The sequence below is a fragment of the Mustelus asterias genome, chromosome 3, assembly GCF_964213995.1.
Source record: "Mustelus asterias chromosome 3, sMusAst1.hap1.1, whole genome shotgun sequence".
Taxonomy (NCBI): Eukaryota; Metazoa; Chordata; class Chondrichthyes; order Carcharhiniformes; family Triakidae; genus Mustelus; species Mustelus asterias.
This window is the reverse complement of record NC_135803.1, coordinates 138,883,616-138,911,455: the sequence shown is the minus strand read 5'-3', so window position 1 is coordinate 138,911,455 and position 27,840 is coordinate 138,883,616. Positions and strand designations below refer to the sequence as shown.

General features: G+C 46.9%; 1 protein-coding gene across 2 annotated transcripts in view; it reads left to right on the top strand.

Moving 5' to 3' along the window:
• Positions 1 to 27,840, top strand: part of atp2b2 (ATPase plasma membrane Ca2+ transporting 2) — a 396,677-nt gene that overhangs the window by 261,371 nt on the left and 107,466 nt on the right. For both annotated transcript variants that reach the window (XM_078209746.1, XM_078209745.1), the window contains exons 12-13: positions 15,956 to 16,197; positions 17,218 to 17,452. In XM_078209746.1, the coding sequence (XP_078065872.1) occupies positions 15,956 to 16,197; positions 17,218 to 17,452 (477 nt within the window). The remainder of the gene's footprint in view (positions 1 to 15,955; positions 16,198 to 17,217; positions 17,453 to 27,840) is intronic.

Here is a 27,840-nt window from a genome sequence, read left to right as displayed (position 1 = left end):
ACCGGGATGCTGCCTGGTTTGGAGGGTAGGTCTTATGAGGAAAGGTTGAGGGAGCTAGGGCTTTTCTCTTTAGAGTGGAGGAGGATGAGAGGCGACTCAATAGAGGTTTATAAGATGATGAGGGGATAGATAGAGTGGACGTTCAGAGACTATTTCCTCGGGTTGATGTAGCTGTTACTAGGGGGCATAACTATAGGGTTCATGGTGAGAGATATAGGAGGGATGTCCGAGGTAGGCTCTTTACTCAGAGAGTGGTTGGGGTGTGGAATGGACTGCCTGCTGTGATAGTGGAGTCAGACACTTCAGGAACTTTCAAGCGGTTATTGGATAGGCACATGGAGCATACCAGAATGATAGGGAGTGGGATAGCTTGATCTTGGTTTCGGACAAAGCTCGGCACAACATCGAGGGCCGAAGGGCCTGTACTGTGCTGTACTGTTCTATGTTCTATGTTTAAGTGTGTCCAAATACTTGAGATTAAGAAGTTAGTCAGAAACAGTAAATGTTTCACAGACAGCCGACCATAGAGATAACGGGGGCGATTCTCCCATAAGTGCTGAATTGGTGAGAAAACTGGTCTAGATCACGACTGTTTTTTCAGTGCAACTTCAGACCCGAATCTCCTCACTCTGTGCAATGCAGAGGTCCCAATCGTGACATCATTAAAAACCCAGGGGCGCAGGGTCTATTCACGCCGGAGTCTGACAGCTCCGGAACTCTGCACATGCGCAGTGGCCCCGATCGGTCAGTCTCCCCGTTTGCTGGCCAGCTCGGGACCCCCGCAGTGCTGCTCCTCCAGCCCCCCCCATGGCCCGTTCGCGGCCCCCAAAATAATTCCCAGGCCAGCCCCAACCTCCCTCCGCCCCCCCACCCCCCTCCCGGAGTGCTCCGATGTCCAGCAGTGGCGATCCCCCCATCCCCTCCTCACCCCGGCTGATCCCCCCCCCCGGGAAGCAGATCCCCCCCCGGGAGGCAGGCCCCACCGGCAGACCACCTCACCCCCAGCCCGCCCCAATCACTGGCCTCCCTCCAGCCCAGACCAATCCCCATGCAGAGTGGCAACGGGCCCCCCTCCCACCTCTACCGATCAGTCCCTAGGCCCCGCCCACAATAGGCCCCGCCCCCTTGGCACTGCCAATGCCCGATGGGCAAGGCCAAGGTGCCCCTGGGCATGGGCAGTGCCAGAGGGCACAGGCTGGCACTGCCAGAGTGCCCATGCCCAGGGGGCATCACCCCCCCTTGCCTCCCAATCCCCTGGGGGGCCCTGATTGCCCTCCTTCACTCTGGCGGGGTCTCCTGCTAGTTCCCCGAACGTGAGGAGCTACTCTAAACCCCGCCGGAGTGAAATACTCCTGGCCGGGCCCGATAATCACATTTAAAGTAGATTTAAAATACACTAAAAAAAGATTTAAATCATTTAGCTCTCTTCCCGCCGGTTTCCAGCGCAGTCCCGACTGTGACTGTTCTCCGGCTCTGGGAGGCGTGTATGCGTTGGGAACACGTGCGCAAATCCCGCAAAATGGCTGGCACGTGCAACTCCCGTCCCGACCCACCAGAAAATGTGCGGGTCGCGATGGGAGAATTGCCCCCAACAGGTGGAATTCCATCAGTGACATTCATTTCCGGGCGTTACTTCCACTTTCGTGTCAGGAGCTGAGGCCTGTGCGATTTATTTGGAAATTTAAAGCACTGCTGGTAGGCATGTGAAACAGGTACAATTACGTGACAGGGGACACTTTCCAATTGGAGAATCGCGCTGTCAGGTGACAGTTCCATAGGGCTGCGTGGACTATAAAAGAACCACCAGGACAAGCAGGCATCAGGCCCTCAACTATCTGGTCCACTCCTTCTGGTCCATGGGGCAGATTTCCACTCCATCTGACAAAGGAGCAGCGCTCTGAAAGCTAGTGGCGTTTGCTACCAAATAAACCTGTTGGACTTTAACCTGGTGTTGTTAGACTCCTTACTGTGTTTACTCCAGTCCAATGCCGGCATTTCCACACCACTCCTTCTTGCCAGAGGTTTCAGCCATTTTCACCTGTGCAGCCCTTTGCCCACCTTGATCCTTTCCTTCTGGTTATGGGTCTGCTTGCCATGCAGGAGATTTAGTCACTCAATAATGCCAGCTGACCCCCTCCCTTGTGTGTGTGTGTGTGTGTTGTGGGGGAGTGTGGGGGGTTGGTGTGTGTGTGTGCGTGTGTTGGGGAGGGTGGGGGGGTTGGTGTCTGTGTGTGTTGTGGGCGAGTGTGGGGGGTTGGTGTGTGTGTGTTGTGGGGGAGTGTGGGGGGTTGGTGTGTGTGTGCTGTGGGCGAGTGTGGGGGGTTGGTGTGTGTGTGTTGTGGGGGAGTGTGGGGGGTTGGTGTGTGTGTGCTGTGGGCGAGTGTGGGGGGTTGGTGTGTGTGTGTTGTGGGGAAGTGTGGGGGGTTGGTGTCTGTGTGTGTTGTGAGGGAGTTTGGGGGGTTGGTGTGTGTGTGCTGTGGGCGAGTGTGGGGGGTTGGTGTGTGTGTGTTGTGGGGGAGTGTGGGGGGTTGGTGTGTGTGTGTTGTGAGGGAGTTTGGGGGGTTGGTGTGTGTGTGTTGTGAGGGAGTTTGGGGGGTTGGTGTGTGTGTGTTGTGGGGGAGTGTGGGGGGTTGGTGTGTGTGTGTTGTGGGGGAGTGTGGGGGGTTGGTGTCTGTGTGTGTTGTGAGGGGGGTTGGGGGGTTGGTGTGTGTGTGTTGTGAGGGAGTTTGGGGGGTTGGTGTGTGTGTGCTGTGGGCGAGTGTGGGGGGTTGGTGTGTGTGTGCTGTGGGGGAGTATGGGGGGGTTGGTGTGTGTGTGTGGGGGAGTGTGGGGGGTTGGTGTGTGTGTGTGGGGGAGTGTGGGGGGTTGGTGTCTGTGTGTGTTGTGGGGGAGTGTGGGGGGTTGGTGTCTGTGTGTGTTGTGGGGGAGTGTGGGGGGTTGGTGTGTGTGTTTGGGGGAGGGTGGGGGGTTGGTGTGTGTGTGTGGGGGAGTGTGGGGGGTTGGTGTGTGTGTTGTGGGGGAGTGTGGGGGGTTGGTGTGTGTGTGTGGGGGAGTGTGGGGGGTTGGTGTCTGTGTGTGTTGTGGGGGAGTGTGGGGGGTTGGTGTCTGTGTGTGTTGTGGGGGAGTGTGGGGGGTTGGTGTGTGTGTTTGGGGGAGGGTGGGGGGTTGGTGTGTGTGTGTTGTGGTGGAGGGTGGGGGAGTTGATGTCTGTGTGTGTTGTGGGGAAGTGTGGGGGGTTGGTGTCTGTGTGTGTTGTGAGGGAGTTTGGGGGGTTGGTGTGTGTGTGCTGTGGGCGAGTGTGGGGGGTTGGTGTGTGTGTGCTGTGGGGGAGTATGGGGGGGTTGGTGTGTGTGTGTGGGGGAGTGTGGGGGGTTGGTGTGTGTGTATGGGGGAGTGTGGGGGGTTGGTGTCTGTGTGTGTTGTGGGGGAGTGTGGGGGGTTGGTGTCTGTGTGTGTTGTGGGGGAGTGTGGGGGGTTGGTGTGTGTGTTTGGGGGAGGGTGGGGGGTTGGTGTGTGTGTGTGGGGGAGTGTGGGGGATTGGTGTGTGTGTTGTGGGGGAGTGTGGGGGGTTGGTGTGTGTGTGTGGGGGAGTGTGGGGGGTTGGTGTCTGTGTGTGTTGTGGGGGAGTGTGGGGGGTTGGTGTCTGTGTGTGTTGTGGGGGAGTGTGGGGGGTTGGTGTGTGTGTTTGGGGGAGGGTGGGGGGTTGGTGTGTGTGTGTTGTGGTGGAGGGTGTGGGAGTTGATGTCTGTGTGTGTTGTGGGGAAGTGTGGGGGGTTGGTGTCTGTGTGTGTTGTGGGGGAGGGTGGGGGGTTGGTGTGTGTGTGTTGTGGGGGAGGGTGGGGGGGTTGATGTCTGTGTGTGTTGTGGGGAAGTGTGGGGGGTTGGTGTCTGTGTGTGTTGTGGGGGAGGATGGGGGGTTGGTGTGTGTGTGTTGTGGGGGAGTGTGGGGGAGGGTGGGGGTTTGGTGTGTGTGTGTGTTGTGGGGGATGGTGGGGCGGGGGGTTGGTGTGTGTGTGTTGTGAGGGAGGTTGGAGGGTTGGTGTGTGTGTTGTGGGGGAGGGTGGGGGGGGTTGGTGTCTGTGTGTTGTGGGGGGTTGGTGTGTGTGTGTGTTGTGGGGGAGGGTGGGGGGGTTGGTGTCTGTGTGTTGTGGGGGGTTGGTGTGTGTGTGTGTTGTGGGGGAGGGTTGGTGTCTGTGTGTTGTGGGGGGTTGGTGTGTGTGTGTGTTGTGGGGGAGGGTGGGGGGGTTGGTGTCTGTGTGTTGTGGGGGGTTGTTGTGTGTGTGTTGTGAGGGAGGTTGGAGGGTTGGTGAGTGTTTACGTGTTGTTGGGGGGTGGGGGGAGGACATACTTTTTTTGAAGACACATACCAGTTTTTTTACAACTTTTGCCTTTATTGTGACATGTAGAAGTAATATATTCTGGTGAGGCTTCCATGGCATGTCTGGTAAACAGAGCAAACTGTCTCTCTTTTCTAGTAATGCCAGTGCTTGGTTATATATCTTTGCGAGGCTGACTTCTGATTATTTTCTGCAAGAGAATCCTGCAACTATGATTGTTCGACAGATTATAACCATTTTGCACATGTAAAACATCAGTAAATTCAGGTTTGAAGGTCTTTGTAAATTATTGGGCACAATCAGATTTGCCCAGATGAAGTTGATGGAACTAGCTTTGGTTAATGTCATTATGCTAATGTTATCAATTGGGGATGATTCACTCAGTTCCTTTTCATGATGTTTTGCTAATGTGATCAACTCTGCCTCTCATCTAAATTGTCGACTTTTAGACTAAATCGCACTGAGCACCAACAACTGACTCCTTTTTGATGTCCACCTCTCTTGCAAAATTTAATAGTCACGTTACCATGTTACAAAATTGGTAGTTATTTCTGCTACATCCTACAGCCAGTAGTCAGTAATTCAGATGCAAGACAACAGCCATCATTGTAAAAGAGTTTCATGTCGGATCTGCTCACCTCTGCACACCTTGGACTTGAGGGTTTAAAGATGATGATGGAAGAAGGGAGGTTGGGGGCTGGAACCCGTATGACTTTTCCCATGTCTCGTGATGCACGAGGTAGACAAGGCACTTGCTTCTGTCTGTTTCCAAAGCTGGATCTCTTGATTTTATTTGATTTATTATTGTCATATGTATTAGTATACAGGGAAAAGCATTGTTTCTTGCACGCTATACAGACAAAGTATACCATTCATAGAGCAAGAAAGGAGTGAGTGCAGAATGTAGTGTTACAGTCATAGCTAGGGTGAAGAGAAAGATCAACTTAATGCAAGGTAGGTCCATTCAAAAGTCTGATGACAGCAGGGAAGAAGCTGTCCTTGAGTCGGTTGGTACGTGACTTCAGACTTTTGTATCTTTTTCCCGACGGAAGAAGGTGGAAGAGAGTATGTCTGGGGTGCATGGGATCCTTAATTATGCTGGCTGCTTTGCCGAGGCAGCGGGAAGTGTAGACAGAGTCCTGGCAAAGGGGTGTCACTTCCCATCAAGCATGGCTGACCCAGGAGTTCTCACACTCTAACTGTCTGCCATAGGCGTATTGGAAAGATTTCCAGGTGAATAGTCCACCTGTTTGGCCATCTGGTGAATGCACTTCCTCAGCAGTCAAGTCCGAGAGTGGGACTCGAACCCAGAGATTCCAGCTCAATGTCAAGGATGCTACGCCCACTGTGCCACAAGACCTCCTCCAAATAGGGATGCAGTAAAGGTAAAGATGAGTGAGTTCAATGGCAATTGCAGAAGTATTGTGGGGCATTGAGGATTAAAGGCCAGGCAATTGCCAGTTAGAGCGTGCTGTGCCTTGTAAGGGATGCCTTGTGCCGCAATGGGTAACAGTCCTACCTCTGAGCCAGAAACCTTGGGTTGAAGTCCCACTTCAGGACTTGATGGCCATGAAAGATGCATTCATAACATAGCCAAATAGGTTGATTATTAGTCCACATATTAATATGCCTGATAGCAGGTGATTGAGAGCAAGAGAGTTTCCTGGTCAGACATACTGCACAAGGCAATGGCAAACCACGGCAGTACTTTGCCAAACTTAATCATTATTAAAGAGGAGGTGGTGTTACATAATTAATTACCGAGTCAGTTACTGAAGTAAGGAGGGACGGTATCTTCAAAGGGTCTTCATATAAGTTTTTGTGGGTAAAGCTTAGGAATAAAAAGGGGGCAGTCACATTGCTGGGAGTGTATTTTAGGCCCCCAGGTGGTCAGTGAGCAATACTGGAGCAAATTCATTGCGGTGTGTAAAAATAAAACAATTATAGGGTAATTGGATTAGGGGAATTCAACTTCCCCAACATTAATTGGGATGGTCATGCTGTAAAGGCTTTAGAGGGGGTGAATTTCTTGAAATGGACTCAGGAGAGAATTTTTTATGTCAATATGTAGAAGGTCCAACAAGGGACGGCATGGCACTGGATCGAATTCTGAGGAACCAAGCCGGGCAGGTGTTTGATGTGGCAGTGGGGGAGCATTTTAGTGATAGCGACCACAATGCAGTATGATGGTCTGCGAAATGCGGGTATGCATTGGGAGAAGTGTGTGTGCGTGTGGGTGTGTTAGTTACATGGAACAAACATTCACGGCTATGGGCCAAGTGCTGGGAAGTGGGATTAATGTAAAATTTGTTTTACATTCAATGGGCTGAAGGGCCTTTTTCCTGCCCTTGGTTTATCAACAGTTGATGAATGAAATGTCCAGGAAGAGCTTTTATTTGTCAGGAGCCCTCCTGATTTTTCACCATGTCTGATCTTCTTTCCACTGCCGTTCACGTAGCTCAAACCCATTTCCTCGTCTCACTGACATTTTATCTTGGTTTGAGCTCACTTGGCAGTATTTCCCACGTCAGTGGAAAGTAAAAACTGGTGCAGTGAAAAATTGGCTGTCAAATCTCTGAGGAGCCCCTTTCACACTGCTCATGTAGAGGAGTTTTACCCTCAGGGCATTTCGGCAGTTACGTACTGTAACATGTTTAAGGCATGCTTTCAATTATAATCCTTTAATACCTGCTTCTGAAGGTCATTTGACTTTAAGGGACAGATTGCAACGAGAGCACGGAGCTATTAGAAGTACAGTAACCCACCCATTCCCCAACCCTCTGCCCTCTATAGATTGATTTACGATGCATGTTCCTTTAGTTACTGTGATGATTTCCTTGCGAAAGAACCGATCTGAGTTTGTGACACTTCAGTCAGCGTTCAGGATCAAAAGGCTTTTGCCAAGGTGTTAACACTGAACTAGAATAGCATAGCCGGAAAATTGTAAATTATTGAATTTTTAATGTAAAGTCCGGCTCCCCTGCGATTCGCATCATCCCGTGTATTAATGATTAAAGAGATTTTTAATGCGTACACCATCGTGTATATATCCCACCAGACGCAAGATCCAGAGTACAGAATGACTCAGCTAGCTAGAAATCTCACTGTGCTTCAGAGTAATCCAATATAATTTGTATGGAAAGTAAAGATGATTTCGCTGCAGTGGATGTGTGACTTTATATCTGCTTTCTATACTTTAAAGTGATTTACAGTTTAAGTGGCAAAATCTGACTGAGAGGCTGCAATTTGCAAAGGCCTGAAGTCTTCAATTTAAATCTCTAATTGGTGAACCTTTTCGGAATGGTGTTGCCTTCTTGTCAGGTGTTAGCGCCTGGTGAGAATCCTCTGATATTCTGATGAGGAATGTTAATGACACCGTTTGTATCACAAGGAAGGTCTGGTTAGGAGAGGTAGAACCATTGACGAAATAAACACCGGAATTCTACCCCCCCCGCCCACCATGGAATCGGAGCAGGCGAGGGGAGTTCAACGGAAACGTCCGTTGACCTCGGGTGGGATTTTCCAGTCTCGGGTTGAGCGAGTCCGTAAAATCCCGCTCAAAGGCTCAGGTGAATACGGAAAAAAACATGGGCCGAGTTCTCCGGCTGTTCACGCCGGTGGGATTCTCCAATGGGAATTCCCATTGACAGCGGCGGGACCAGAGAATCTCGCCGCGAGCAAACAACGCGCCACCTCCCGCCGACGGGATACACGCAGCTGGGAGGCCGAAGGACCTTGTCCCTTGGTCTCAGTGAACATCTAAGTATCTTAAATATCAAATCAGATTCTGGAAGGTAAGAGAGGATATTTGCGCAAGTCATCAACACTTTAAGGCCTCCGACTGTGCTACAGATTCCATCTCTCTCTGTCAGATTGGAATTAAAATGTTCTTTTGACCGTTTCATTCGGAATATATTCCGGGCTCAACAACCTCTTGCGGCATTGCGCACAGATAGAGAAGGGAGGGAAGGAGGTCAGAGGTGAGAGGCAGAGGGGGGAGAGGTGTATGTGGTAGTTTGCGGGGGGAGGGGGGAAGATGAGAAGGTTATTGTAATGTATTATTCTAAAATAATGATATGGAAGTAAACCTCAGTTTTTCATGTTGGAGGAAGCTGACCTGAAGTAAATGAGAGGAAAGCAGCTGGACAAATCAGTGGCAGTGGAGCAGATAAATGACACAAAGTGGGACAGCGAACACCGCTTTGAACTATCCAGAGACATCAGCAATGTAGGGCCAGAGTACTGGTATTTGAGAAGGCAGATTATGGAGCAGGCAGGGGATAGGGGGGAACAGGAGCCGGGGGGGGGGGGGGGGGGGGGGCGGGGGGTGTGCGGGGGGGGGGAGAGCTGAGGAACAAAAGTGAGGATGGGTGGCACGGTGGCACAGTGGTTAGCATTGCTGCTTCACAGCGCCAGGGACCGAGGTTCGATTCCCGGCTTGGGTCACTGTCTGTGCGGAGTCTATATGTTCTCCCCGTACCAGTGTGGGTTTCCTCCGGGTTCTCCGGTTTCCTCTCAGTCCGAAAAACTGTGCTGGTTAGGTGCATTGGCCATGCTAAATTCTCCCTCAGTGTACCTGAACAGGCACTGGAGTGTGGCAACTAGGGGATTTTCACAGTAAATTCATTGCAGTGTTAATGTAAGCCTACTTGTGACAATAATAAATAAAATAAACAGACCTTGTCAATGGGGTAAAGAAAATGGATGATCAGCCAAGGGAACAGGTAACAACAGCCAAGTAGGGTCCAGCATGAATCAGAAACGGGCTGTCGTAAAGGTAGCAGCTTCAAAAATCATATAGAATCATGGAAGAATTATAGAATCCCTACAGTGCCGAAGAGGTCATTCGGCCCATCAAATCTGCAATGACTCTCCTGCAGAGCATTTTTCCCAGGCCCTCCCCCCGCCCTATCCCTGTAACCCCACACATTTATCATGGCTAATCCCATTAACCTACACAACTTTGGACAATAAGGGGCAATTTACCATGACCAATCCACCGAATCTTTGGGGTGTGGGAGAAAGCCGGAGCACCCGGAGGAAACCCACGTAGACACGGGGATAGTGTGCAAACCCTACACAAATGGCGTGGAGGCAGCAGAAACGGGAGGGACAGAGGCTCTAGAGGGCAAACTGAGGTTGTCAGGAAAAATCTGCTGTGAGAAGAAATTCAAAGATTAGATTTCAAACCAATAGGTGGTTACCTAGTCTCTTGTAGGGCAACATGGTTAATATTACTGCCTCATAGTGCCAGGGTCCCAGGTGCAATTCCGGCCTCGGCTCACTGTCTGTGTAGAGTTTGCATGTTCTCCCTCTGTCTGCATGGGTTTCCTCCGGGTGCTCTGGTTTCCTTCCACAGTCCAAAGATGTGCGGGTTAGGTTGATTGGACATGCCAAATTGACCCTAGTGTCAGGGGGGTTAGCAGGGTAAATTTGTGGAGTTGCAGAAATAGGGCCTGGGTGGGATTGTGGTCTCTATAGATTTGATGGGCTGAATGGCTGCCTCCATTACTGTATAATTCTATGATTGCATCAACCAGGAGGGCTGATGGAAAGGATGTCAACCAAAAACTACTCCAGAGAGCCACCACATGGCTGTAGCATGGGAATGCAGCAGCAGCTAACAAGTGCAGTGGTGCAAACTGTCACATAGCATTGAAACATCTTATTAGGCCAGCATTACTACAGATGTTACAAGAGTAACATTACATTGGACATGTCAATGGGATCTGGCAGAGCATATCAAATTTAATAATTATACATAGTCCACTGGAACTGCTGGTCTGAAGGCAGTTAGTTTGTATACTCTACTCATGCCTGCACTCTTCACTACACGAGGCTGCTTTTGTGCTTGTTCGAACAGCTAGTTAGACGGAATTGTTGCCTAGAGCAGGTTAACGGCCCACACTCTCAGCGGGCAATGGAATATGAAATGAAGAGCCTATAAATGTAAAGAAATTACAACATAACTTGCACGAAAGCATGTCATTAAACAGGCATTCAGCAGCAAGGCCTATCCGCCTGTGCAGAGTTCTGTTGCTTTCAAGGGAAAGGGATAGTTGCATTTCCCTCACACTTTAGCATGTCGCTGAAGTGTCTGAAAGTCTTTCACACACTGAATTGTATTTGGGGTGTTGTGACCACCTAAGAGATGGTGGAGGTTATTCTACGTGCAGAATGTCCTGTAATCAGCAATGGGATAGTGATCATTCATCTGTGTGTTTTGGTGTTACTGGCTAAGGGAGGATTTTTTTTTGCCCCGAATACTTGCACTTTTCTTAAATGTGCAGCAGAACTTTTTAATATCATCCTGCAGAGAATGATGGGACTATGGTTTTATCCAAAGTCCAATCCCACCCAGCATTCGTCAGCCCAAGAGTGACATTTTTAAAAAAAAATTTGTTTTAAGTTTTTATTTATCAGTGTCACAAGTAGGCTTTACATTAACACTGCAATGAAGTTACTGTGAAAAGCCAGATATTATAATAAATGGCAGTTATAATAAGTTTCCTTTAAAAATATCTCCATCGTTTTATATCTGGGATAAATGCATTTACCTCCTCTGCGGGTTAATGGTGCATTAACTACTCAAGTGATTCCCTATCTCAGATCGGAAAATTTAGTTGCCATTTCTGCTGTTACATTATTTCAGATGCTCTCTTGCCACTTTTTTGTAAATTCTCGTGACTGACCTCTGAGTCCCAGTTGGTCCCATTTACCTTTGTCATGAAAGCAAACGTTGTCGCAGCTTCAGCTTTTCCAGCACTGCGTTTCCAATGCACTCTGGCCAACTTAATCTGACAGTCCAAAGATGTGCAGGTTAGGTTGATTGGCCATGCTAAAATTGCCCCTTAGTGTCCTGAGATGACTAGAGGGATTAGTGGGTAAATATGTAGGGATACGGGGGTAGGGCCTGGGTGGGATTGTGGTCGGTGCAGACTCGATGGACCGAATGGCCTCTTTCTGCACTGTAGGAATTCTATGGTTCTATTTGTAAGAAACAGAGCGTCCGGAGGAAACCCACGCAGACACGGGGAGAATGTGCAAACTTCACACAGACAGTGACCCGAGGTCGGAATTGAACCCGGGTCCCTGGCGCAGTGAGGCAGCTGTGCTAACCACTGCGCCACCGTGCCACCTCTTCTTCATTGAACAACAAATAAAGAGTATTTATTCAGGTAGGAGAAAGATAGAACCCTGCAAAGATTAATCTTATACTTCAGCAAATTAACAGTAAGCACCTAATCCCTCAAAGACTGAAAGCCCAAAAATTTCTGTTTCCCCCATAATCCTAAACTCTGCTGAGACCCCCATTTCCCAACACCAACCACAAGTCCATTGGACAGATCGAGCCAGTGATTACCACACCGCACAGCATAATTTACCAAGACTTGGGAACGTTCTTCAATTCATGGAAGAAAACGATCTTTTGCACAAACTGGCTTTTGCCTTCAGCATTTCATCTCCAGTCGAGCTGTTTCCTGAGGATGGTTGCCCCTCCACCAGCCACCCCGCCCCCCTCCCTCCACCCCACCCCCGCTCTTCTGTTGCCTTCAGCCCCTAATCTCTGGCTGAACTGGTTCCTGGGGATGGCTGCCTCTCTCTCTCTTGCTGCTGCCTCTTCAACACCCGCATCTGTGTTTAAACTGCTTCCTGACTCAAAGCACTCTGACTACGAATTGTATCAATTGCAAAGAACCCCCATTACTTGTTAGAAACATAGAAAAATAGAAACTAGAAGCAGGAATGGGCCATTCGGCCCTTTGAGCCTGTTCCACCATTCATATTGATCATAGCTGATCATTAAATTCAATATCCTGATCCCCCCTTCCCCCCATATCCCTTGATCCCTTTAGCCCAAAGAGCTATCTCTAATTTCTTCTTGAAATCAGTCAACATTTTGGCCTCAACTACATTCTGCGCTAGTGAATTCCACACATTCACCACTCTCTAGGTGAAGAACTTTCTCCTCGCCTCAGTTCTAAAAGGTTTACCCGTTATCCTCAAACCATAACCCCAAGTTCTGGACTCTCCCACCATCAAGAATGTTCTTTCTGAATCTACCCTGTCTAACCCTGTTAGAATTTTGTAAGTTTCTAAGAGATCCCCTCTCACTCTTCTAAACTCCAGTGAATATAATCCCTGGACTCTCCTCATATGACAGATCTGCCATCCCAGGAATCAGCCTGTTAAACCTTCGCTGTACTCCCTTTATAGCAAGGACATCCTTCCTCAGATAAGGACACCAAAACGGCACACAATACTCCAGGTGTGGCCTCGTCAACGCCCTGTACAATTGCAGCAAAACATCACTATCCTCAACTCAAACCTCCTTAATTGCTGCCCAGGCATGGCAGTTTGATTTCACTTGTTCATTTTAATAGCATCCTACCATTTTGTGACAGCGGTGAGAGCCTGTCAGGAGCAAGAATAGACTTCTCTATGGGCATAACCATGTATGTGATAGAGGAAGAGGAGGAAGGACACTATATGGTTGGAGCAAAGGAGAGCTAGCTGTGATTTGAGAAGGATGCAGTTTACCAAATATTGTTCCCTTGTACAAACAGGAAGATTGGATCATGCATGCACCTTTCCCAGGAGTTGTACATAAGAAGAGTGTACATTGGCAAAGAAGTGATTGAGTGTAGTTTTGTCAATGTTAACTACTTCAAGGGGACCTGCAGTCATGTTCATCTGATCATGGGGCGGCACAGTGGTTAGCACTGCTGCCTCACAGCGCCAGGGACCTGGGTTCGATTCCCAGCTTGGGTCACTGTTTATGTGGAGTTTGTACATTCTCCCCGTGTCTGCGTGGGTTTCTTCCGGGTGCTCCGGTTTCCTCCCACAGTCCAAAGATGTGTGGGTTGGGTGGATCGGCCATGGTAAATTGCCCCTTATTGTCAGGAAGACTAGCTAGGGTAAATATGTGGGGTTATGGGGATAGGACCTGGGTGGGATTGTGGTCGGTGCAGATTTGATGGGTCGAATGGTCTCCTTCTGCACTGTAGGGATTCTATGATTCTCTGATCACATTAATCGAGGGATTAGAGAAGGCAGAAAAATGGGTGGAACGTGCAGACACCCGGGTGTAAATTCTCGGTCAGTAAACTGGCGTTCAGTCGCCAACGGTCCTGTCAAATATCAGAAACTGCAAAGTGGACATCGAAAGACCTCGGATTCAGTTATTCACTTGCAGCATTAATTATGGAATACGTTTGGATTCACATCCAGTATTTTCGCAAGGCTATTTGAAAACGGCTACAGAAAGACAACAGTTGCTTTATTTGCTTACTGAATGTGCATTTTCTGGACATGTGCGATTTTATGCAGAAAGAATTAATGAAGTGCCAGTGGCATTGTATTGGGAATGAGATGTTGCTGTCAGGTGCAGTGCAATTAATTTAATGAAGCTATCCAGCAGTACAGATGCTGCTCCAATGTATAATGTAAAACAATGCTGAATTTCAAGTTCATTTTTAAATTGTCAAGAGGCTGACATTGAATGTTAATACAAAAGCAAAATAGCCTGCTGGAGATATGGAATAAAAACAGGAAATGCTGGAAATACTTGGCAGGTCAGGCAGCATCTGTGGAGGGAGAAACAAGAGTAACCATTTCAGGCCATGACTTTTCTGTTGAAGCTGGCCAAAGTTAGACATGGCAGTGGGCTTTAAGAGACAGAAAAAGGGGGGAGTGGGAAAAAACCGAAGGGGAAGGCCTGAGACGGTCGAAATATGAGAGATTAAAGGACAAAAGGGATGGTAAGGAGACAAAGGAGAAAAGAGGGGCCCAGAGGAGGTGTAAGTGGCAGCAGCCAAATCATTATCAACAGCTGCTGTCTGTTAAACTGAGAGCAGTGATTATGGCTCAACATGTTGAACTCAAGTTCGCCCGGAAGGCTGTAAATTGCCTAAAGGAAAGATGAAGAGCTGTTCCTTGAACTTCATTAGAACTGTGTAGCAAGCCGAGGACAGTGAGATCAGAGTGCAAATGGGATGGAGAATTTTAAGTGACCAGGAGCTTGGGATGGTGCATGAATATTAATAGATGTGCAGTCCAGCTTCTCAATTTAGTCCCAATTAGAATGCAGGCAATAAAACTGATCCCTCCATGTTTGATAGAAAACAAGAGCAACTTGCGTTCATTCAGCAAAACATCCCTTGGGGCCGAGCAAAGATGTTGAATGTTTGACACTCCGCCACAGAAGACAAGGGTAGGCCATTTGGCCTAAAGAGAGAGGAGCATCTTAAAGGGGAATGTGTGTTCAAATTATGAAATTTAGATTTAATAAACCTTAGTGTTTAAAAATGATGGGACAGGGTGAATCGATGGAGAATATTTCCTGTTGTCAAGGTTGTCAAAGAGAAAGGGACCATCAATATAACATTAAATGGAACACATCAGGAGAAATATCTTTACACATGGGCCAGAATTTCCCACTGTTGGATTTTCCAAGTTCCCACCCCAGCAACACAGCAATTTTACGCTGGAATAGGCAAGACTTTGGATGGGAAGCCTGTCCTTGCCCCAGTTGAGGCCCTTAAGTGGTCAGTGATGGGCCACCTCAGGGCTGTTTCCCACCTATGCTCAATTTTAGGCCGGCAGAAGGATTGACCTTCCATGGAGGAAGTCTGAATACAATAGCCTGGACCACAGCCATCCAGAGAGTCAGTTGGGAAACGTATTCCCGCCAACTCTGATAGACCCGCTGCCATTTCAGTGCATCCACACTTGGGAGCAAGTCCTGCCTTGGAGAGCTGTCAATCAGATTGCCCAGCTGCTCTCTTGCCCCTCCATGCACAGCACTGCAGTGGCCAGAAGAGGCACTGCAGTGCCGTGCCTGGGACTAAGTGCAGGGAGCCAGTGGCAGGATAAGTGGCAAGGGTCTTGGTGAGAAAAGGGTAGGAAATACCCCTTCGGTGGGGAGGGGGGAGAACATGAGAAGAGTGGGAAGGAATGTGTATTTAATTGAGGGATAGGCCAGTGGGGTGAAGTGAGGTGGGAGGTCAGGAAGTGTCCAGTCATGAGGGGAGGAAACCCTCAGCTAGAAGGGGGCTTCCGAAAGACACATCACCACCTCCTTCCCACCTGAGATTGAGGCCAGTAATTTTTTTTTTACATCCTGCCCTCAGCTATCCAGCTCCCATCAAAGTAAAAATGGAGGTTGGATGGGAAAATGTCCTTAATTAGTCGTTAAGTGGCCACTTAGGAACCTTACTGGGGCAAGGGCTGGATTCTCGCCCAAGACCCTGCCCACGCCATCATAGGATTGTCAGAATCATAGCGGGTAGGACAGGACCATTCAAAGGTCTGCTGACCTCGGGCAGGATTTTCTGGTCTTGGGGTGAGTGTGGCTGGAAAATCCTGCCCTTAGTGTCAGTGGGATTGGCAGGGTAAATAAGTGGGGTTATGGGGATAGGATCTGTGTGGGATTGTTGTTGGTGCAGACTCAATGGGCTGAATGGCCTTCTCCTGTACTGTGGGGATTCTATGATTCTCTATGATATCTTCTCTGTTGGGGGGGGGGCACTTACTCACTGAATGAATTTAAGGAACCAGATTATGCTCCTCCCTCGCGCTGTTTCGCAGTTAACTTGTAGAACCTTTCTCTCTTGCAGCCTCCAGAGAAGGAAGTTGGTCTCCCCCGTCAAGTTGGTAACAAGACTGAATGCGGACTGTTGGGAATGGTCTTGGACTTGAAGCGAGATTACCAAACTGTTCGAGATCACACACCAGAAGAGAAGCTCTACAAAGTCTACACTTTCAACTCTGAGAGAAAGTCCATGAGTACCGTCATCAAAATGCAAGATGGAAGCTTTCGAATGTACAGCAAAGGAGCCTCAGAAATTGTCTTAAAAAAGTAAATCCATTAAAATAATACAAAATGCACACACTTCAAAATGAAAAGATGTTTTTTATGATCTTTTATTTGTAATAGTTGGAATAAACAAGGCTGCATTTACACTTCAACTCTCGAAGCACGGTGTCACAGTGGTTAGCACTGCTGCCTCACAGCGCCAGGGACCCGGGTTCAATTCCAGCCTTGGTCACTCACTGTCTGTGTGGAGTTTGCACGTCGTCCCCATGTCTGCATGTGTTTCCTCAGGGTGCTCTGGTTTCCTCCCGCAGTTCAAAGATGTGCAGGTTAGGTGAATTTGCCTTGCTAAATTGACCCTAGTGTCAGGGGAATTAGCAGGGTAAATATATGGGGTTATGGGAATAGGGTCTGGGTGGGATTGTGGACAGTACAGACTCAATGGGCTGAATGGCTTCCTATACTGTAGGGATTCTTTAATACATGAATCCTCAGGTTGTAATGTAAGTGCACTTGGTTCTATCAATGTGCTGTAAAGGTGGTGATCACACAAGTCTGTGAAGGAAAATAAATAATTGGTCACCTTGGGCGAGATTCTCCAGCCTCAGTCACGTGTTTCCCGCCGGCAGGTGGCGCGTTGTTTGCTAATGGCAGGATTCTCTGGTCCCGCCGCTGTCAATGGGAATTCCTATTGACGTCACCCCACGCCGGTGGGAAACCCGCTGGCAGGCATGCGCTGCTGGCGGGACTGGAGAATCCCGCCGGTGTGAATGGCCGGAGAATTCCAGCCAAAGTTTTGGAGCTGGACTACTTCCTCCCATCATGTGAGAGTGTGATAAGAGCCTGACAGAGAGGATGATCTACTGAGATTCTGCTTGAGACCCGTTGTCAGGGGTAACAGAGAGTGAAGTCCAACATTGCAGTTTGACTGTGCTCTTCCTGAGCATGTTGTGTTCCAGTCTCCAGCAGTGTTAACCATTTCCTTTCTAAATGGACATATTAGTGTATTTTCACACGGCTGGCTATACTTGGTAAACATTCGCAACACCTTTTTTCCTATTATAGATGCGCAAACATCTTGAACGCTGCTGGAGAGATACGGGTCTTCAGGCCTCGAGACCGTGACGAGATGGTAAAGAAGGTCATTGAACCCATGGCTTGTGATGGATTGAGGACCATTTGCATCGCCTTCCGTGACTTCCCAGGGAATCCAGAGCCTGAATGGGACAATGAGAATGGCATATTAATGGACCTAACCTGTATTGCTGTAGTTGGCATTGAGGACCCAGTGAGACCAGAGGTAAGCAATTCAAATTATAATCTGCAGTCTGCTTTGCCAGAAGGGTGAATGTTTAGACTGAGAGCTTTCATGATGGAAGCACGCAGATTAAATCACCAATGGATGAAAAGCATGGTTCATTAAAACAAGATGCTGGGGCACATAGAAACATAGAGTATAGAAGCAGGAGTAGGCCAATCGGCCCTTTGAGCCTGCCCTGCCATTCATTATGATCATGGCTGATCCTCCAACGCAATAGCCTGATCCTGCCTTCCCTCATATCCTTTGATTCCCCTACCTGTCAAGTGCATCTAATTCCTGCTTGAAAACACACAGTCTGGAATTTTACCATCCCGCCCGCCTCAGGAATCGGAGCGGGTGAGGGGTGGAACAATGGAAAGGTCTGTTGACCTCGGGTGGGATTTTACAGTTTCGGGATGAGGAAGGCCGTAAAATCCTGCCCAAAATGTTTTGGCCTCAATTGTTTCTTGTGGAAGCAAATTTCACAGGCTCAGCACTCTCTGGGTGAAGAAACATTTCTGCATCTCAGTCCTAAATCCCATATCCGCAGACTGGTTCTGGACTTCTCCACCATCAGTAACATTCTTCCTGCATCTACCTGTCCAGTCCTGTTAGAATTTGATAGGTTTCAATGAGATCCCCCCTCATTTTCCCAAACTCCAGCGAATTTAATCCTAACTGACTCAATCTCTCCTCATACATCAGTCCTGCCACCCCAGGAATCAGTCTAGTAAACCTTTCCTGCACTCCCTCCAGAGCAAGAACATTCTTCCTCAGATAAAGAGACCAAAATTACACACAATATTCCAGGTAAAGCCTTACCAAGGCCCTGTATAATTACATCAAAACATCCTGACTCCTGTACTCGAATCCTCTCACTGAAGGCCAATGCAACATTTGCCATTTTACTGCCTGTTGCACCTCATAGATGTAATCATAGAGAAGAATCCCTACAATGCAGATGGAGGCCATTTGGCCCATCGAGTCTGCACTGACCACAACCCAGGCCCTATCCCCGTAACCCATGTATTTATCCTCTAATCCCCCTGGCACTAAGAGTCATGGCCAATCCACCTAACCAGCACATCTTTGGACTGTGGGAGGCAACCGGAGCACCCGGAGGAAACCCACGCAGACACGGGGAGAACGTGCAGACTCCGCACAGACCCAAGCCAGGAATTGAACCCGGGTCCCTGGCACTGTGAGGCAGCAGCGCTAGCCACTGTGCCATCGTGCCTGCATGCTTAATTACAGTGACTGGTGTACAAGGACACTCAGGTCTTGTTGCACATTCTCCTCCCTTATTTTATAGTCATTCAGATAATAATCTGCCCAGTTTTTGTGTCGTGACATCCTATAATTCGAGTGATTTAACAACCTCCAACAGAAAACAGCATGAAGTGAGAAAATGGAATGCTGGAAGTGTGAAATAAAAACCAAAAATGATGGAAACACTCAAAAGGCCAGGCTTTGTAGGGAGAAACCAAGTTAATATTTTAGGTTGTTGACGAGTCATCAGAACGCAAAATAAATTGTTTCCACAGTAACAAGCAGTGGGTTCCAAAATATGATTTGAATTGTCAATTTCCACAAGGTGTAGATGTAAATGCAGGATATTCTCCTGTGAGAGTCAAGTGAAGGCTGGTACTTCAACTTGTACACAGTTTGAAACACCAGGAAGTCATATAGCTTGATTATTTTTTTTGTTTGAATATTTGGCAAATTTGGCACATTTTAGTTTGAAGTTCCAGTCTTTTGAATGCGTTCCATAAAATCTTTATTCCTCATGACATTCTTTCTCTTGAATGAGCACAACATAGACCCAGAGAAATGTTGGAAGCATTCAGCAGGCCCGTGGGGAGAAACTGAGTTAACATTTCCAGTCGATGATCTAGAAGGCTGTCAACCTGATGATCACCTCAGATCTGTGGAACAGATCCAGCATTTTCTGTTCTGCTTTCCGATTTCGAGCATCTGCTGTGTTTTTAACCTTTGTTGCAAAATAGATCCAAGTGATTCTTTTGTACATTAAAACAAAATGCTGATAAATAAATAGAATATAAATCTGTCAGACCATTAGGAAGCGCTTAGCATGGAAATAATGAAAATAATATCAAAAAAATAATTAATGGTGGCAAATAGTATTGTAGACAGAAAAAGAAACAGTGGATAATTATGTAGCTTACCCACTTCTCCATCCGTTGATTTTATATGACTCTATAGTGGATGTGTAGGAAGTTATAGAATCATAGAATCATAGAATCCCTAATGTGCTGAAGGAGGCCATTCAGCCCATTGAGCCTGCACCGGCAACAATCCTACCCAGGCCCTATCCCCGTAATCCCACGTATTTACCCTGCTCATCTCCCTGACACTCAGGGGCAATTTACATGGCCAATCCATCTAACCTTCACATCTTTGGAGTGTGGGAGGAAACCCATGCAGGCATGGGGAGAACATGCAAACTCCACACAGACAGTGACAGAATTGAACCAGGGTCCCTGGTGCTGTGAGGCAGCAGTGCTAACCACTGTGCCACCATGCTGACTGTCACTGGCTGACATCTTGTGGAGTTGTCAACCTAGCTTTCCTCTCATATGCTGCATTTTCCAGCATAGCGCCCTCTACAGGGAATCTGATGTGTATGAATAGCAAGGTCCTTTCACCAATAAGATTGAAGGATCCTCACAAAGCTAAGCAGGCTTCAAAGTCAGAGGTGTAAAACAGGAAATGTAAATTAGATTTAAACATATAGAAAGCAAAATGGATGTTGAACATGCAGATGGAATCAAGGGAGTGAGACATAAAGGATTGACCGGAAAAAGTTTAGAATGTCATTTTGACAGAATCACAGAATGGTTACAGCCCAGGAGGAGGATATTTGGCCCATTGTTTCTGCATCAGCTTTCCAAATGAACAGCTCACCCAGTACCATTCTCCCGCCTTCTCCCCATAACCCTGCACAATCTTTCTTTTCAGATAGTCTAGTTCCCTTCTGAATGCTTCAATTGAACCTGCCTCCACCACACTCTCAGGCAGTGCATTGCAGACCCTAGCCACTGGCTGTGTAAAGAAATTTCTCCGCATATCACTTTTGCTCGCTTTACCAATTACATTTAATCTGTGCCCTCTCATTCTCGATCCTTGAGAGTGTGGGAACAGTTTATGAGCGTATAAATTAGGAGCAGGAGTAGCCTCTCAGCCCCTTGGGCCTGCTCCGCCATTCATTAAGATCATGGCTGATCTGATAATACCCTCATCCTATCTACACTATCCAAACCATCATGATTTTGAATACCTCTTGTAAATCTCCTCTCAAACCTTTTTTCTCCAAGGACAACAGTACTAACGTTTTCAATCTATCTTCGGAACTGAAATTCCTCATCCCTGGAATCATTCGTGTGAATCTTTTCCGCACCTTCTCCAATGGCTTCACATCCTTCCTAAAGTGTGATTCTCAGAACTGGACACAATACGCCAGCTGATGCTGAACTTGTGACTTATACAAACTTAACATAGCCTCCTTGCTCTTATACTTTATGCCCCTATCAATAGAGCCCAGGATACTGTATGCTTTATTAACTGCTCTCTCCACCTGTCCTGCCACCTTCAATTACATATGTACATATACACCCAGGTCCCTCTGCTCCTTCAGCACTTTAACCTTGTACCCTTTATTTTATTTTATATTGTATCTCATACCAAAATGAATCACCTTCACTTCTCTGCACTGAATTTCACCTGTCTCCTCTTTACCATTCCTCTAACTTGCCCATGTCCCTTAAAGTTCTACACTACCTGCCTCAAAGTTCATAATTCTTGCAAGTATTTTTTTTTCATCTGCAAACTTTAAATTGTGTCCTGTATACCAAGGTTTAGGCCATTAATATATATCAGGAAAGCAAGAATCCCAACACTGACCCTGGGGAACACCATTACAAAGCTACCCCCAGCAGACAACACACCCATTAATCTCTACCCTCTGTTTCGTGTTGCTCAGCCAATTCTGTATCCATGTTGCCATTGTCTCTTTTATTCCATAACTAAAATTTTGCTCACAAAACTTAAAAAAAGCATTTAGACAGTTACATGGGTAATATGGATATGGAAGGATATGGGCCAAACGCAGGCAATTGGGACTAGCTTCGGGGTTTTAAAAAAAAGGGAGGCGTGGGCAAGTTGGGCCAAAGGACCTGTTTCTATGCTGTAAACCTCTATGACTCTATGACAAGGCTGCTGTGTGGTACTATATAAAACATCTTTTGTAAGTCCATGTGCACCACATCAGTAGCATCGCCCTCATCAACCATCTCTGTTACCTCCTCAAAAAACTATAGCAAGTTACAAACATGATTTCTTCTTAAGAAAGCCATGCTAGCTTTCCTTAGTTAACCCATGTTTGTCCATGTGGTTATATATTTTATCCTGACACCCTGCAGAGGGGCAAGCTGTCTCTAAAATAAGGACTTCTGGATTTTTGCCCTTAACTATGTCTGTGTGTACTCCTGAAGCTATTGTCAGTTTCCTCCATTATAACAGTGATCACTGAAGGCTCACCATTATTCCCATTGTAAATTCGGAGTCAGTATATGAAAAGATTAAAGGGAAAGACTCTTAGTACGGTAGAGGATCAGAAGGACCTTGGGGTCCGGGTCCATAGGACTCTAAAATCGGCCCCGCAGGTGGAGGAGGTGGTTAAGAAGGCGTATGGTGTGCTGGCCTTTATCAATCGAGGGATTACGTTTAGGAGTCCGGGGATAATGATGCAGCTATATAAGACCCTCGTCAGACCCCACTTGGAGTACTGTGCTCAGTTCTGGTCGCCTCATTACAGGAAGGATGTGGAAAAGATTGAAAGGGTGCAGAGGAGATTTACAAGGATGTTGCCTGGATTGAGTGGCATGCCTTATGAGGATAGGCTGAGGGAGCTCTGTCTTTTCTCCTCGGAGAGACGTAGGATGAGAGGAGACCTAATAGAGGTATATAAGATATTGAGAGGCATAGGTCGGGTGGACTCTCAGAGGCTTTTTCCCAGGATGGAAATGGCTGCTACGAGAGGACACAGGTTTAAGGTACTGGGGGTAGATACAGGGGAAATGTTAGGGAGAAGTTTTTCACACAGAGGGTGGCGGGCGAGTGGAATCGGCTGCTGTCAGTGGTGGTGGAGGCAAACTCAATAGGGTCTTTTAAGAGACTCCTGGATGAGTACATGGGACTTAATAGGATGGAGGGTTATAGGTAGGCCTAAAAGGTAGGGATATGTTCGGCATAACTTGTGGGGCCGAAGGGCCTGTTTTGTGCTGTAGTTTTCTATGTTTCTGTGTTTCTATGTTTCTAAGATTAGGTAGAAGCAAACAGGCTAGCTCACAGTTTGTGAAATAGAGATCTCAGGCATTCAACCAGCAGTCAAAATGAGTCATGCGAGGATCCCATGATTAGGATCCATCAAGGAAAGATGCAAACTGAATGACTCTTTGTATATGAGGAGAGAATAAGGGGAGATCTTATAGAAACATATAAGGGCAAAAGAGTAACAAGGGAGAGAGTAGGGCCTCTTAAGGATCAACAAGGTCATCTATGTGTGGATCCACAAGAGATGGGTGAGATCCTAAATGAATATTTCTCATCAGTATTTACTGTTGAGAAAAGCATGGATGTTAAGGAACTTGGGGAAATAAATAGTGATGTCTTGAGGAGTGTACATATTATAGAGAAAGTGGTGCTGGAAGTCTTAAAGCGCATCAAGGGAGATAAATCCCCGGGACCTGATGAAGTGTATCCCAGGACACTGTGGGAGGCAAGGGAGGAAATTGTGGGTCCCCTAGCAGAGATATTTGAATCATCAATAGTCACAGGTGAGGTGTCTGAAGATTGGAGGGTGGCAAATGTTGTGCCTTTGTTTAAAAAGGGCTGCAGGGAAAAGCTGGGAACTACAGGCCAGTGAGCCTCACATCTGTGGTGGGTAAGTTGTTGGAAGGTATTTGGAGAGACAGGATCTACAGGCATTTAGTGATGCAAGTACTGATTAGGGACAGCCAGCATGGCTTTGTGAGTGGAAAATCATGTCTCACAAATTTGATTGAGTTTTTGAATGGGTAACCAAGAAGGTAGATGAGGGCAGTGCAGTTGATGTTGTCTACATGGACTTCAGCAGGGCCTTTGACAAGATACCGCATGGTAGGTTGTTGCATAAGGTTAAATCTCATGGGATCTAGGGTGAGGTATCTAAATGGATACAAAATTGGCTCCTTGACGGAAGCCAAGTTCCGGTGGTTGTAGAGGGTTGTTTTTCAAACTGGAGGCTGTGACCAGCGGTGTGCCTCAGGGATTAGTGCTGAGTCCACTGTTATTTGTCATTTATATTAATGATTTGGATGAGAATATAGGAGGCATGGTCAGTAAGTTTGCAGATGACACCAAGATTGGTGGCATGGTGGACAGTGAAGAAAGTTTTCTCTGATTGCAACGGGATCTTGATCAATTGGGCCAGTGGGCTGACGAATGGCAGATGGAGTTTAATTTAGATAAATGTGAGGTAATGCATTTTGGTAGATTGAACCAGGGCAGGACTTACTCAGTTAATGGTAGGGCATTGGGGAGAATTACAGAACAAAGAGATCTAGGGGTACAGGTTCATAGCTCCTTGAAAGTGGAGTCACAGGTGGACAGAGTGGTGAAGAAGGCATTTGTTTTGCTTGGTTTCATTGGTCAGAACATTGAATACAGAAGTTGGGATGTCTTGTTGAAGTTGTACAAGACATTGGTAAGGCCACACTTGGAATACTGTGTACAGTTCTGGTCACCCTATTATAGAAAGGATATTATTAAACTCGAAAGAGTGCAGGAAAGATTTACTAGGATGCTACCGGGACTTGATGGTATGAGTTATAAGGAGAGACTGGATAGACTGGGACTTTTTTCTCTGGCGCGTAGAAGGCTGAGGGGTGATCTTACAGAGATCTATAAAATAATGAGTGGCACAGATCAGCTAGATGGTCTTTTCCCAAAGGTAGGGGAGTCTAAAACTAGAGGGCCTGGGTTTAAGGTGAGAGGGGAGAGATACAAAAGTGTCCAGAGGGGCAATATTTTCACAAAGAGTGTGGTGAGTGTCTGGAACAAGCTGCCGGAGGTAGTAGTAGTAGAGGCGGGTACAATTTTGTCTTTTAAAAAGCATTTAGACAGTTACATGAGTAAGATGGGTATAGAGGGATATGGGCCAAATGCGGGCAATTGGGATTAGCTTAGGGGTTTTAAAAAAAAGGGCGGCATGGACAAGTTGGGCCGAAGGGCCTGTTTCCATGCTGTAAACCTTTATGACTCTATATAAGATTATGAAGGGAATAGATAAGATAGAAGCAGGGAAGTTGTTTCCACTGGCGGGTGAAACTAGAACTAGGGGGCATGGCCTCAAAATAATGGGGAGCAGATTTAGGACTGAGCTGAGGAGGAACTTTTTCACCCAAAGGGTTGTGTATCTGTGGAATTCCCTGCCCAGTGAAGCAGTTGAGGCTGCCTCATTGAATGTTTTTAAGGCAAGGATAGATAAATTTTTGAACAGTAAAGGAATTAACGGCTATGATGAGCAGGCTGGTAAGTGGAGTTGAGTCCACAAAAAGATCAGCCATGATCTTATTGAATGGCGGAGCAGGCTCGAGGGGACAGATAGCCTACTCTGGCTCCTAGTTCTTACGTTCTTATGCAATGCATTTTTTAGTTCGTAGTCCCGGATCTTTTTCCCAGTAAATACTTGAGAATGGCAACCTTAGAATGGAGCATCGCAAAATTCCATATGGTTTGACTCTCCAAATGATTATTTAAATAGAAAATAAATACAAGTGAAGTGACACGACATCATCTTTAACTTGTCTTTCATTATTTCCTGGGCAGACGATATTCATGGAAATTAACGTGAAATCGACTCAGTTCTTGCTAATAATGTCAGGCAGTTGTCTGCTGAGGGCAATGGGTGACTAAATTGAAATATAACAACACAAAGAATACCTCAGGAACAAAGCTCTCAAGACCTTTTTTATTTTCTCTCTGCGTACAAAACTCATGACGGTTGTGCAAAATATAAAATCAAAACCTGCAGCCTAGGGCGCCACGGTGGCACAGTGGTTAACACTGCTGCCTCACAGCACTAGGGACCTGGGTTCGATTCCCGGCTTGGGTCACTGGCTGTGTGGAGTTTGCACATTCTCCACATGTCTGTGTGGGTTTTCTCCTACAGTCCAAAAGATGTGCTGGATGGGTGCATTGGCCGTGCTAAATTCTCCCTCAGTGTACCCAGACGCTGGAGTGTGGTGACTCGGGGATTTTCACAGTAACTTCATTGCAGTGTTAATGTAAGTCTGTTTGTGACTAATACATTAACTTTAACTTTTACTTTATTCCACACATCGGGAAGTGGAGTACCCTTTTTACACCAAAGGATTCCACTGAATATTTTGACAAGGAACTACTGGTGTGGTGTCTCCATCTGCGGGGAGCATGAATTAGATTTTTTTTTTACCTCGCTTCGTATTATTAGTATTATTCCTGTGTTGCAAATTACTGGAAGTGCAAATTGATGATGCTGGTTCCCCTTGACAAACCTCTGGAATGTTGGACTCAGTCCTTTATCTCCATAAACAATACATTTTGAAGAGAGATAAAGAAACTGACCAAATGAGGGAGAAGGAAATGGGAAGAGTAGGCGGAATATTTAAAGTTTTAAAAGTTTATTTATTATTGTCACAAGTAGGCTTACATTAACACTGCAATGAAGTTACTGTGAAAATCCCCGAGTCGCCACACTCCGCCGCCTGTTTTTGGACACTGAGGGAGAATTTAGCATGGCCAATGCACCTAACCAGCACGTCTTTCAGACTGTGGGAGGAAACCGGAGCATCCAGAAAAAACCCCACGCAGACACGGACAGACTCTCCACAGACAGTGACACAAGCTGGGATTCGAACCTGGGTCCCTGACGCTGTGAGGCAGCAGTGCTAAGCACTATGCCACTGTGCCGCCCACCACCCAGTTTCCCGTCCAACCTGCCACAGGAATCGTAGTGTGCAGGGCACGGATCTTGTCAAGGTCTGTTGACCTCGGGCAGGATTTTCTGGTCTTGGGCCAGAAAATCCCGCCTTTAGTGTCAGATTTGTTTTATATTTAAAAGGGTTGCAGGTTGCTTTAAGAGCTGATCACCTGATTTTGCTGGTGGTCATTAGGGTGTTGCTGTTTTACTTTCAGTTTGTACTCTGTGCAGTGTAGAGAGCATCTTTCAATAAAACCTGTTGCGCGTTCGTTTGAATCTATGCGTGCAAGCCACATCTTTGCTTTTTGTTTAAAACCCACAACCCCAAACACAGTTTGGACATTATAAGGTTAGATAGAGAGGAAAAGAAATGAACAGATTAAGCAATTGCGTTTTGTTCCACACGGGCACCGGTAACTCACCATTATTAACTAGTCATTCGAAAGAACGGACTGAATTTAGTTCCTAATAGCTGCTCTGTTTAAAACCCTTTTGTAGTTATTTAATAAGCCAATTATGTTAGCATAGCCCCTTTTTACTCTCTTATTAATTTCCCATCAAACATATTTCCTGAGGCTGCAAGGTGATTTGAAATTGAAAGAAAATGTTTAGATGAGAATAAGACATATGACCTGCCGTCACTTCAGATTTCACTGTGGCATCTCGAATTATTTATTAGTTTTAGAGTTCTGGCCATCCATTTAACGAGTGACTGCGTTTTCATTGAGGGAAATAAATATTACTGCAACATCCTGCACTCAGCAACTGACCAGGGGTTATTCTCTTGTATTGCTGAAAAAGAACATTATCGAAATATACAACCCCTTGCATGTCTTAATGAGCTCCATTCTGTGCGCAAATTCACCTTTGAGAAGGTATTAGTTGAGAAATCTGCCGGGGGTTCTCTACCACGGTCCACCGCAAGCCTAAATTCACTGATCAGTACACATGTTGCGATTCCTAAGATCCACACGCTATAGCCACAGGTCCACATGCCACGATGGCACAGTGGCTAGCACTGCTGCCTCACAGTGCCAGGGACCTGTGTTCAATTCCTGGCTTGGACCACTATCTGTGCGGTGTCTTCTCCCCGTGTCTGCGTGGGTTTCCTCCGGGTGCTCCAGTTTCTTCCCACAGTCCAAAAGATATGCTGGTTAGATGCATTGGCTATGCTAAATTCTCCCTCAGTGTACCCGAACAGGCGCCGGAGTGTGGCGACTGGGGGATTTTCACAGTAACTTCACTGCAGTGTTAATGTAAGCCTACTTGTGACACTAATAACTAAACTAAACATTCAAGCTCTGAATCGCCAAATAACTCTTCTGTGAAACCAACTTTCAGCAGAAAACTGGCGAAGGCAGTGAATGGG